This window comes from Rhagoletis pomonella, unplaced genomic scaffold, assembly GCF_013731165.1.
Source record: "Rhagoletis pomonella isolate Grant_MI unplaced genomic scaffold, Rhpom_1.0 Rhpom_scaffold_01584, whole genome shotgun sequence".
In the NCBI taxonomy this organism is placed as follows: Eukaryota; Metazoa; Arthropoda; class Insecta; order Diptera; family Tephritidae; genus Rhagoletis; species Rhagoletis pomonella.
The window spans coordinates 22,966-36,071 of record NW_023460138.1 but is presented as its reverse complement, the minus strand read 5'-3'; the positions used below and the strand labels follow the sequence as shown (position 1 = coordinate 36,071).

At 35.6% G+C, this 13,106-nt stretch overlaps 1 protein-coding gene across 1 annotated transcript; it reads right to left on the bottom strand.

Annotated features, from left to right (window-relative positions):
- Positions 1-982: 982 nt before the first annotated feature.
- Positions 983-1,784, bottom strand: LOC118752514. Its single transcript, XM_036487423.1, has 2 exons — positions 1,653-1,784; positions 983-1,579 (listed from the first exon to the last, which is right to left on the bottom strand). Exons 1-2 carry the CDS (start codon positions 1,782-1,784, stop codon positions 983-985), a joined length of 729 nt encoding a protein of 242 aa, XP_036343316.1.
- Between the last annotated feature and the right edge of the window lie 11,322 nt (positions 1,785-13,106).

Genomic DNA, 13,106 nt, shown 5'->3' with positions numbered 1-13,106 from the left:
CCAAACGCCATAACTTTAAATTCATATAATCCGAATGGCGTTATGACAGCCGTTTTCGGAATGTCTTCGGGTGCAACGGGGATTTGGTAATACGCCCTAGTCAAGTCTAGTGTAGTAAATATTTTGCAACCGTGCAGAGAAAACGTAAAGTCGCGAAGGTGTGGTATAGGGTACCTATCAGGTACAGTGACTTTGTTTAGTCGACGGTAGTCGCCACATGCGCGCCAGCTACCATCCTTTTTCTGAACGAGATGTAAAGGACTCGGCCATTCACTTTTTGACGGAACACAAACACCCTGCCTGAGCATAGCGTCGAACTCTTTCTTAGCCGCAATTAGCTTTTCACCTGCCAGTCTTCGGGCTCTTTCAGCTACAGGTGTACCAAGTGTGGTGATATGATGCTGGATCCCATGCCTTGGCGACCTTTGCTTGATTGGCATAGTCAATGTTTCAAATTCCGTAACAATGTCGTAGACCGGGCTGTTTGCTGTAATTGAAGTCAGCTGAGAAGACTGAGCTGTTGCCATCGACGCAGGGGTAGTAGTTGTAGTCGATCGTTGCGCCACCGCCGTTTTATCTAGTACCGATGAAGATGCTGCTCGTAGCTTTGTTTCGGTTGTTTGAGATTCGAGTAATCTACGGTTTCGTAAATCTACAAGCTTATGCTTTATAAAGTCAGCGCAGAGTATCGGGTGGTCAACATCGGCAACAGTAAATGGCCAGGTAAATGTGCGGTTGAGACCGATGTCCAACGACAGCGTTTTGGTGCCATATGTTCGTATAGTTGAGCCGTTTGCTGCAAAAAGTGTAAAGCCAGATTTGTGTGTGTCTGGATTGAATTTATCAAGAACTCTCCTTGGTAGCACCGATATATCAGCGCCGGTGTCTACTAAAAATTTAAGATGGTTTGTTGTATCTATGATTTGTAGGCGAGATGTAAATGGACCTTCAGCTGTGCCTACTAAAATTACCGAAGGCCTTTCTAATTTAAATTGTTTTTGTTATATTCGCACGGCTGCCGACACTTTTTAGCTTGTCGACCGAAACGCGTATGATAGTAGCACAAACCACTCTCAGATTTTGCAGAACGATATCGCTTAACTTCACCTTTAACTTGTTCCACGGCTGAAGAAAGTGACTGAATTTCAGCTTTGAAATCGTTGAAATCAGACGTAGCGATTGCTGTTTGTTTGTTGCTGCTTTGCGTTGCATTTGCGCTTTTATCAATCGTCATAATGTTGTTTGGCATTGCGAATACTTTGTCTGCTTGCACTGCAAAGTAGTCTAAATCGCTGCTATCGCTAATTGCCAAAATGCATCGCACGTTCTGGGGCAACTGCTCCATAAATATCGTTCGTAAAATTTCATCGGGTACCTTACCCGAAGCCAAGTTTTTAAGCTGCTGAAGGAATTGCGAGGGGTTTCCTTCAATATAGGTAGTGTTGCGAAGCAGATGACGTAATTTGGCCTCCACCGTTTCTTCAAATGTGCTAATAAGCCTTTTCTTTAGTGCTGCGTATTTGCCATCCGCTGGTGGCGAAGTTATAATATCGGCCACGTAAGGTAGTGCGAATTTGCGCTATTTCAAGAGCAGCTTCTACTTGCAAAAACCACAATGCGCAATTGTTTTTCCAAAACGGTGGTAGTTTCACGGCGCGGGAAGCTAAAATATTGCCGGTGGAGTATGCATTGTCCGGGAAAGCGTTGAGCGGTGAACGTGATGAGGCTACATCTTGGAAAGAAGTTGGTGCCTCGTGCGGATCAGTAGCTTCGTCAACTTCCATGTTTCAATCGGGGTCACCAATAGTCACCGTAGCTACCACGTCCTTCGTTTAAAGCAAGCAGAATAATGAATTAACACAAACACAACGTTACTTTATTCAATATATAAAACTTAAAGTACTACAGAGAAAAGTCAATTCCAAGAAAAGCGATGAGTGATGAAATTGTAGCAAAATCGTGTGTCAACTAGTCGACTGTTGAATTTTGAATAGTTCTTGACAGCGACAGACTTGTCAAGTTTGGTTTTGACAGCTGCGACGGTGCTGCCAGGTGCTTGCAGTCTGACGTTGTGCCCACAAACTTATGCGATCAGCGACATCTGTCTTTGAATAGGCATAACCAAAACTAAAACGTGGCTAATTACTTTCATCACAAATGTCGGCTGTCGCGTCGAGTGGAGACTACCGATTCTGTTCTGAGATCTCAGGTTCAAGTGTGCGTGAAGGTTGTTAAAGTAAAGTAAGTAAATTAATTTAAATAATTATTTCAAATTTAAATTTAAATATAAAATAAATATTGTACATGAATTTAATTTGATTTGGAAAAAATCTAAATACTGAAATACCATAAATAATGAAAATAAATAATTTTTTGTTATTTTTAAAACAATAAATTTAAAAATTACACAAGAGATATAAATAAAAAATAAACAAATTTACAAAAAAAAAACAAAAATAAAAAAAAGATTCGCTCACTGAGATTCGAACTCGGATCTCTTGATTTGGCGTGCCAAAGCTTTACTCTGTCGACCATTGCCACTGTTGCAGCGCCGCGAGCAAAATGCTCTACTTATGCTTTTCACGGGGGATGAATAGGCAGTCTATCCCGTCAACTGGTATGATGCTACTAGTGTTTCTACTAGTAGCGTGCTGATGCAGGAGCGGACAATTGGCATCTCCTATGACACCGCCATGTTAAAAATACCAGTCGCTAACATTGAAAAAGGATACAACGTGAACTAGTTGGGCTGAAACGCAAACTGGTAGCATTCTGGTTCACAACTGGTAGCTTTCCCTACATGGAATATTTTAATAATGCCTGCAAAAGCCGCGACAGTTCTCTAGCTCAAAACGGCAATAGCCATTTTGCATTGAGATAAAAGTTTCAATTTAATGGAGTTACAGAAGCAGACGTTATGAAGTCAATTGAGTAGTTGCAAACAGCGTTATGTGATTTTATAATAGAAAGCCATAAATTTGAAAAAACGACTACGACCACAAGTAACATTTAAATTAATTTTTTTTTATTATTACCTGAAAATTTGGATAAATAAGAGCCTTATAAAATTGCAACATAACATTAACAGTCTATACGACCTAAAGCAGTTTTCTAAGTTCATCAGAAGATGGATACTTTTGAAAGTTTATAAATAAGTATGACAGCGACTTTTGGAAGAAGACTTAACGCTTGATGCTATTTTTTCAGAATATAAAAAGATTTTGCACTCTGTTGTTAGAGCACATGAAACTACTTTAAATACCACCAAAAACTAAAAATCGAAAAAATTTTACATAGCGCACTTTGCAAGTGGACTACTCAATTATGAGCGTCAAGTCTAATGCTATTGCTGAGGATGATATATCCTTACATTTTGTGAAACTTGTGCTGCCATTTATTCTAGGAACTCTCACACATATAATGAATCAATGCTTCACAACTTCGTGTTTTCCAACGGAGTGGAAAAAAGCTGTGATTATTCCTGTCGCCAAAAAGAATACCGCCTCTGAACCTAGCGACTACAGGCCAATTAGCATTTTTCCAGTATTCTCAAATGTGTGTGCGTCTTTGATGGCAGAGCAAATTTCATCATTCGTTCAAGAAAATAATCTTTTATCTCCGTTTCAGTCAGGATTTAGACCTTATCATAGCTGCTTTACGGCTATGTTGAAAATACAGTTTGACAATGGTGACTTAACTCTTCTCTGCCTTCTTGATTTTACTAAGGCATTTGACTTAGTAAATCATGACCTGCTTTGTACAAAGCTTAAATATTATTTTGGATTCTCTGATAGCTCTCTTAAGCTTATGACCAGCTACCTCGCGGGAAGAAGTCAAAAGGTGATGTGCAAATCTGCCTCATCCAAATCTTGTATTGTTGCCTCCGGTGTGCCGTAAGGCTCCGTGCTAGGTCCCCTTTTGTTTAGTCTCTTTGTCTATGATGTTTTTTCTGTGTGTAAGTAGGTTAATGTTCATGCCTATGCTGACGACATTCAATTGTATTTGTCTAGCCTTGTCTTGTTGAGGATTTGTGTTATAAAATAAATAGTGACTTGTCTGCAATATCGCAATGGGCACGTGATAATTGTCTTTGCGTAAATGCTGTGAAGTCATATCTGTTACCCGTTAGTAACAAAGTTGTACATGTTGAAGATATTCCAAAAATGTTTGTTAGTAATAGTATCCTTACGTTTACAGACAAACTTAGAAACTAGGCTTCGTTGTTAACTCTATGTTGAGCTGCTCTGTCCATATAAATAAAGTTGTTAGAAATGTATTTTTTTTTGTACGTACATTGAGAATGTCAGCTTCTTTTACGCTTTTAGAGACTAGAAGAAAGCTAGCTATTCAACTTGATTTTACTTCGTATCACAAAATTGATGTTGCGTTCAATAGTGTTACGCGTTACGTTTATGGCCTCACAAAATATGACCACATCTCTTTCTGGAAAAACAAAATTCTTGGATGCAGCATTTTTGAATATCTTTCGGCCAGAGACTGTATATATATTTACAGGTTAGAATTACCTAAGTCTTCTAGGCATCAAAATCTGATTTCCCTAAATTTTCCTATTTGCCCTCATCTCGGCTATTTTATGTTAATGCTGTGAGGCTGTGGAATTCCATTCTTGATACCATGAAAGCTGCGTTGAATAGGAACAACTACAAGAAAGTAATACACAAGTATTTCACCTCTGTGCGATAAGTGTGATTGCAATTTAACAGTTCTCTTTTCCCTATTTATTTCTCTATCTATTTTTTGTTTTTCCTTTCTTCTTTGTGTTTTTATTTTTGGGTTTCCCAACTGCAATGACTGACTATTTAACGACTACTATTCAATCTTAATATTATTTTTTAATTTAATTTTCTTAATTTTTTTAATTTTAAGTTTAAGATAACTGTTTGTATTAAAATGTATTGCAATTATATTTTTACATTAGATTTAAGATTAGTCTGTATCAGACGATTGCGTTTTGTAATTGAAAGCTGTTTATGTACTACAAAAGACTGAGTTTACAGGTACAACCTCATTTCTTAAATAAATAAATGTCTCTTCTTTTTAAACAATCTGGACACCCTGATTCGCATGATAATGGGATTGCGAATTACGAATGAGAGAGCGAAATACGTAATTGGGGTGGCGTGGGAAAGCCGTATTAGTGTTTACCCGGACAATACTGTCATGACAATAGCAATACATGCACACTTTTTCACTAATCCTTGCATTATTTTCCAATTGTCTCAATCACTGCTCTGCCAGCCATAAGTAGTGACAAATCTGGTGAAACCGCGGGTTTCGGTCACTTGAAAACTGGTAACAAAACTGGTGACATTTGTATGGGCGCTGTGCAGATTGTCACCACTTTCCCCCTGTACGTGTGAGCCTTGCATCAATCTCGTACTCATTCAGATAATTCGTAAGGAAAACATATACATAGCTGCACTCGTCTAGCATTACCCCCTTCAGCCGGCGCTGGGTTGCATTTTGTTCACAGCGAATTCAAAATAACCTTAGAAACTTTTTAAATAAAAAATCCTAAAATTTTTTGATTTTTATTTTGCAAAATTTATTTTCAAAATGCATTGTTTACCTAATATATATAATTAATAATCAATATTATGAATAAAAATTGTAATTAACATTAATAAATATATTTTTACATACACACATTTGTGGTTGTTTAATTTCTTATTATTAGTATTACTCATTTGCACATAGATGTTTTCAAAAGTTTCAAAATTTCTATAAAAAAGTTAAGCGATGTTAATAATATTATAATCAAAAGAAAGGTAATTGATTTACCTTTCTTTTGATATATATTAACAGAGCAAATTATTTATAGAGGTTCACAAAAATTCAATTTTATGACAAATTTGCAAAATTTTATATATAATATTTTCAAAAGTTGTAAAATTTCTGTAAGAAAGTTTAGCGATTTTAACAATATTATAATCAAATGAAAGGTAATCGATTTATCTTTCTTTTGATATATATTAACAGATGCAAATCATTTATATTGGTTCACAAAAATTCAGTTTCATTACAACTATGCAAAGTTTGATTGCGTTTTTTCGACTTATATATAGATGTTTTCAAAAGCTGCAAAATTTCCATACAAAATTTAAGCGATTTTAGCAATATTATAGCCGACAGAAAGGTAATCAATTTTCCTTTATTTTGATATATATTAACAGTTGCAAATCAGTTATACTGGTTCACAAAAATTCAGTTTCGTTACAACTTTTCGACTTATATTGTAGATCTTTTCAAAAGTTGCTTTCAAGTAACTGCTGGCGTTCTCTGGCCACTTTCAAATTACTGCTGCTATGACGACTGCATGTTTTACTTTTATAAGTTTCCGCTAAATATAAAAAAAATAAAACAATTATGAGTATGCAAAATTGAAGTGCATTAGTAATTAAACAACTTCCTCGTCTGAATCGACACATTTGTAAGGATGCTTTGTCAGACTGTCCCTTGCCCTCCCATCCAGCATGTTGAAGACAGAGCTGTGTAAGTGTGAAATCATTTTCAATATTAAATCAACAATTTTTTTCTATTCAGTTTTCATTACTTATTCCTCGCTTAAGATTGAGGTTTATAATTTTTAAATTTTCCATTCACTCAAAGCAGTTATGAATTCACACATCAACATATTCATAGCAAGATTGAAAAAACCAATGCCAAATCAAAAAGGGTTTAACACTGAATAAGCATTGAAAAGCCTACAATCTTTTATGTGTTTGCATTCTTTATTTCAGTACCAATCATTAGTTCAAAGACACCCTGGTAAACAACTTTTTGATAAAAAGGCAGATTTTTGACAATTGCTCAATTGTAAAAATTCGAAGCGGTGTTACCTAATTTAAGTTTTTTGGTAAAGGGGATTTTATATCATAAATTAGGGATTATATATAAAACAGTTGTATTAACATTTACCTTTTAAAAATAGTTAATATCTTATATTAAAAATGTTTAAATTTTACATTAAATTCAATAAACACTTCGCAAAAACTTTACATCTAGGTTAATAAAGTTTTCCATATCGGGTGCGATTGTTTCTGATATAATTCGAACACTGAAATTACAAATTTTGATGTGCATATTTAGGGGATTCACAATTCGTGTAAGACGTCGTAATGTCTAATTTGTTCAATATAAAGTAACGGGTAAAAGCGGTTTGAAAGATTCATTGGGTATAATAAGAGCCAATAATATATTTCCTAATAGTTTAAAAACATTTTGATTATGTTAAAAAACGCCTAAAGAAGTATTAGGTGCTATTTTACGTTTAAAACTTTTAAGACTTTATCACATTACGACACTTAACACCTCTTGTGAATCCTCCATATGTGCTTGACCATTAAACTATATCGTTTTTTATTTGGGTAAAATTAAAATATATTTCACTGTTGAATATTGGAATTGGTGTGAAGTATGCAAATGAGAACAACAATTATTATCTTATTGAGCATTAGTCTCATTTATTTAAAAAACAAAATACATTTTGCTTGGTAAAATTTCGATTCTAAGAATAAAATGTTTTAAACGAACGAAAAATTAATAACACAATTTGACGGATTTTAGATACTGCGTATGGTAGCATGCAATTTTACAATATGCTTAATTGTCAGGTGGTTTTTTGTATCATAGAAACACATGGCAACTGATTTCACACTTACAGTGGGATAAACTTAAAACTTCTAATATAAACTAGTTAAATTTAGTTAAGATTTTTTATCAATTTTAAGTTTTCGTTTGGAATAATTTTCATGAACTAATCTATTTAGAGATCTTTTTAGAAAATTGCGGTACATCCGATATCTATAAAAATTTTGACATCCTCACTTATGGAAAAAGAAGTTCAAGGTACAAGTTTATGTGCAAAAAATAAATTAAACAACAAAAGTCTCCTAATATATATGGAAAATATAATATAAAAATTTGTATTTCATTACCCAGACTTTATAAGTAATAGTTTCCGAATTAGTAAGTTCAGTCAAGACGTCATTCAAAAGTTTTGAGGAAAATCACTTTTCTCTTTTGTGAAAAATTCTATTCTTGGGACTATCTTATGAGAGTATTGTCGACAAAATGTTAGTCTATGAATGATTAAAAATTAACGAATAAATGGTTAATCGCCATTAATGATTAAAATTAATTAAGCGATCGCTGTGGTGTAGTGGTTAGAAGTGCGCACTACCATTCCGCAGGGTGAGGGTTCGAGTCCAGTTCCGGCCAACATAAAAAAAGAAAATGTTTTTGTAATAGTAGTCGGCCCCCGGCAGGAGGCGGCGTAAAACTGTAGGTCCCTCCCCTTTTTGCGACAACATCAAGGCGCATGCCGCAATCGGAGGAGTAGCTCGCCCAAACACTAGCATATGTCGATGGTCCTCTGCAATAACGGCACAATTTAAAATTTCAGGTTTAGAAAAAGACATAATTTGAAAGCTTACAGTATGACTGCAAATAATCCGGAATAATTACGTTCCCAGACATATTATTGCTAAATTACGAAACAAAAAATCTTTAATTGGCTCTACTGAAATATATGAAATTTTGAGTTGTGTGGTTATTGCAGAGGACCATCGATATGTAAGCGCCTTTCTATTATTATTAGTAATCATCAATACAATTTCAAATTACATAAACCCAGTCACAGCCCTTTTTTGTATTCGACGCTTCCAAAAATCACATAATACATAAAATAAATAAAAGCTGTTGATTAATATTACATAAACTGGAAACTGTTAAAAATAAGTGCGCTTGTGTACAGAGATTTTAGAACGCATTTAGTTCCTAAAATGTCTGTTTGCAACACATAACAATAAAAATTCTCATCCAATAGCTAAGAATGATGAACGAAATCTATTCAGACATGCCTGTTTAACTGGCCGTGCGTGCACAAAACAAGCACATGTTAATTAAGGGGCTATTCAAGTATTTAGTCTGCTCCTTTGAACTTCGGAATAAAACCTGTGGAACTGTCAAACTACAATTTTACTCTCTCAAGTGAAAGTAAAAGGAGAACAGATGCAGAAGTGCACGGGAACGTAAAAACGTCAGTTGGTTTGTTTACATGTCATTGGTACAACACCGATTTGGCTGAAATATCACTAAATAATTATTAAAATCTATACATATTCAAATATTTTGTTGTTAACTTCCATTTTTTTACATATATAAGGTTCTTTGCTTGCACCGCTTTCTGTTTTTGTTTGCAGATGCAAATCAGCTGATCGTTTGACACTTTTCATGAACTTACAGGAAAACAAACTCCGGACTAAATCATGTAACTTCTGACTAGGAATAGTTGCTCAGTTTCTCTCTCAAAAGTGTTCCCACCTATGGTTTTATGTCAATAGGAACGACTTCCTGTAAGTTCTGACTAAATCCTGTAAACCGGACTGCTATTGGAACAGACTAATTATGTAACCACCAGTGGGAAGCGGGGGTATTGGTTTGCTTATTCTTAATGACGACGGGCAACATTTCTTCAAATAAGTTAAACATTAATCACACACGCACAAAATTTTGCCTGCAATTTCGATCACAATTGAACACTACCCTTCTCCCTCATTTCCAATTTTTGAAAGCGTTTTTTAAGCTATTTAGTGGTTTAACACTTCTTGGAGGTGCTTGGTATTGTAAAAAAAATATGCGCAATTCGATTCCTAACTACATTTTTTTTGTAAAGAACGCCCGTTTGCTTTAAATTTGTAAAATTACAATTATTTTTTTATTTTGTTTATATCTGTCATTTGTTACAAATAAAGAAAATTCTAAGAGTTACTAAATATAAACATTTTTATATCTATTTATTAAAATATTAATTTTCAATAATAATTTATTTACTTCACTAAAACACAAATTTGAAGTGCAAATACATTTGTAAAACTATTTATCACAAAATGTTGTTAATTGTTTGCAAGCGTAGTATGTATACATACATATGTATAGCATGTACTTACGGCGGCCGCAGCAGAGTGATTATATGTCCGTACTTCCACTCCATAGGACCATGGTTAGAATCCTGGTCAGATCATAACCCAAAATAGCAGTCGTCCTTCGGCACGCAATGGCAAACCCTCGAGTATACTTCTGCCTTGAAAACTCATCTTATAAAATCATTTGGCGTTCGGAGTCAGCCCTAACTATGTAGGTGTCTCCATTTGTGTTACAACAACAGAACTCATGCCTCAAGTTTGAGGAGAAGCTCAGCCAAACGCTTAGAAAAATATTTTAGCAGCAAATAATTATTTGTTTACTTACTTTAAGGTAGATGGCAATCTACTGGTTTCACATTTTGAGTACAAAAAATTCAACCCTGATACAACAAATAGTATTAGTACTGAATGATAATGACAGATTCCAATCACATAAACGTACAATCATACATGATTGAGTTTTTCTTTTGCATTCACATTCTCTATGTGAATGGGTGTCAACCATGAACCAATTAGAACAGATCTGACCGGTTGGGAATCAGCCATTTGTAATAGTGATTGAGAAACAAGTGTGTGACGTTCGTAATTTTGAAGTTTGCTATTTCTGTTTTGTTTCTTTCTTTATGGGTATTTTGTCGGTGGTTTATTTCAGTGATTTTTAAGCGATTTTCAATAATGAATATAGTGCAAATGTAACTAAAATTAGTGCGCGGTGATAGGTTGTAAACACGTACAAGAATAATAAATTTGTTAGCGCAAACATGTGCTACAAAATTGCTTGAATTTTTTTTCTTAATGCTTCGTCTTCATATTCTTTGTTTACTTTTCAAAGAAAGTAACATGGCGCCGAAATTACAAACGTCAGACAGAAAATTACTTTTTTCTTTTGCTTCATCTTGTCAGATCTTGTGTAGTTGGATCATGGGTGTCAACCAAGGTTCATAGAATAGAAGGTTACGACATGGTGCTGTCAAAAATTTGTTTTCCTCCAATGACGTAGTTGCGAAGTGAGTTCTGATTGGCTGAAATATTTTAAGAAGAGGGCGAGTACACAAAATGCAGAAAATATAGTTGCCGTTTAGCATATTTTAGGAATCCTATGATTTGCTTGACCTTAGTTTGTCGGTCCAAACAGTGATCTTTATTTACGGTTGATGGATAGCTCGTTTCCAATGGATGGTGGCAAGAAAGTGGCTGACTTACGTGTAATGATTTTGTATTATCGGCTTATGGTGATTCAATTGCTGTCAAATGAATAGTCCAGATTTGATGCTAACAACTTCTTTATTCTACGCAATAACATGGCTGGGGATTTGCCGGAAGGAATGTGACGGCACCTTTTGCCTCTATTAACTCGATACAAGAAAAATAGGCTTTTTACAGTCAGCCTTTTTCCTTATATTTGCTTGGACGCAGCCGATTTCACTTTCCACTTTCCACTGAGGGGTGAGTATCGACGCCCCGAATGTCGCCAGCTTTTAATACACTTTAATACCTGGTTGTAATTCCGTTCTTGCGAGGGCTGATGAGTGTGGTTCGCTCCGTGTCCAATTCGGAAAAAGGAAATATATTTTTCTAGCCTCGTGGTATGTGACCACCGATTCTTTTATCGTATGTCAGTGTGGGCGTTTTCATAGTGGTCATGTCAATTCGTGCCTATACTGATATAGTGGTTCGTGTTTTGAATAACTATTGGTTACGTACATTCATCTGGCAATCCCCCCATTTTGAAGTTAAGCTTTGACAGTTTTGTTATGTTTACATTTCTCATAATCGTTCTTATGTTTATTATTTGGCCAATAAAAATAAGTGATCATTATCCCCCTCTCATCTTCAGCGACACGTTAACAAAAAAACCTGTGGAGCGTTTAGTAGGGATATGAGAATGGTGGTTTGAATGCGATTCACGGCCTGGACGTTAGACCCCTTACATCGAAATCGTTCTACATAATATTCGTTAACCCCATCCTGATCCGTTCAGTTCGCCTCTGAGCGCATATGTATGTACACATGTTCCGTCTTTACTATTAAGTTTCAGTACGCATTACATAAGCTACGGTAGCTGAAAGGCATTGGTAAATGATTTGGTTATGAATCTTTTCTTGTGTGCTTTGATCGCTTTACTAGCAATGTACTGAGGATATAATATAACAAAACTATGGATATAACAAAACTAAACTTAATTAATTTATTCAAGCCGGGTACCCTGTAAGGCAGAATCAATGGAGTATGGAGGCCCGCCATGTATTCATCGAAATTCTTGAGAAGGCGAATGTACTGAATGAGTCAACGTGTTGTGATTAAATCGGCGGAATAATTGCCAAGCACTCGGTGTTTAGCATCGATCAGTTTATATGAATTCGAACCAAGTTTCCGTGAAACATAGGCTCTAATTTTTGGTGGGGCTAGTTTTTGTGCATAGCGCTCTCCGGCCACGGACTGTTAAGGATTGGGAATGTACACTTCCGAGCCTATCTCGAAATGGCGTTCTCTTCTGTGGGTCAATGCCCGATGTGCGGTTTGTTGATATTGTTCGAACTGTTTGTCTCGAAGTTCATCAGCCAGAACTTTACGCTGTTCCACATCCTGTGTATGGTATGGATTTACATCCAATAATAATTTATATTCGTTTCCATCTTTCACATACTGAACTGAAGTGTTAATATCATGAATAACACGAGAAATATGGTTTTCCCAGGAGAAATGTTCAAGAAGGTCAGCCATGTGAGCACGTAATCGAAGTTTAATGCTTTTTTTTTGTCGCTTAGACCTGGTTAAATGCGGTGGCATAGTTCACATTGCCGAACATACTGGTAAACGGACTCATACATATTTGGCCAGTAATTGCGTTGTGAGATACGTCTATAAGTTTTCCAAACACCCTGATGCGAATGTTGGTTATGATTTTCAGCGAGGACTGCTCTGTTAGAAGATGGTACACAAAGTATCCACAGTATTTACGCACTTTGATTGGAAAATTTCAATCGATGATATAGAAGGTTGTTCTCGATTTTATATCTATCTAATGGTTGTTTTGAGACCATGGGCGTAGCCAGGTAGGGGCAGGGGAGTGCTCGAGCCCCCTCCCCCCCCTACCTTTCAAATTTTCCTTACATATATACAAAATAGTACCCTGAAATGCCAGCTTAATAGGGTCGA

Excerpts from the sequence above, each read along its gene's own strand:
- LOC118752514 (XM_036487423.1), bottom strand. The coding sequence starts at position 1,784 with ATGGAAGTTGACGAAGCTACTGATCCGCACGAGGCACCAACTTCTTTC. Across the intron at positions 1,580-1,652 it reads ATATTTTAGCTTCCCGCGCC|CGCAAATTCGCACTACCTTA; the intron begins GTGAAACTACCA and ends CTCTTGAAATAG.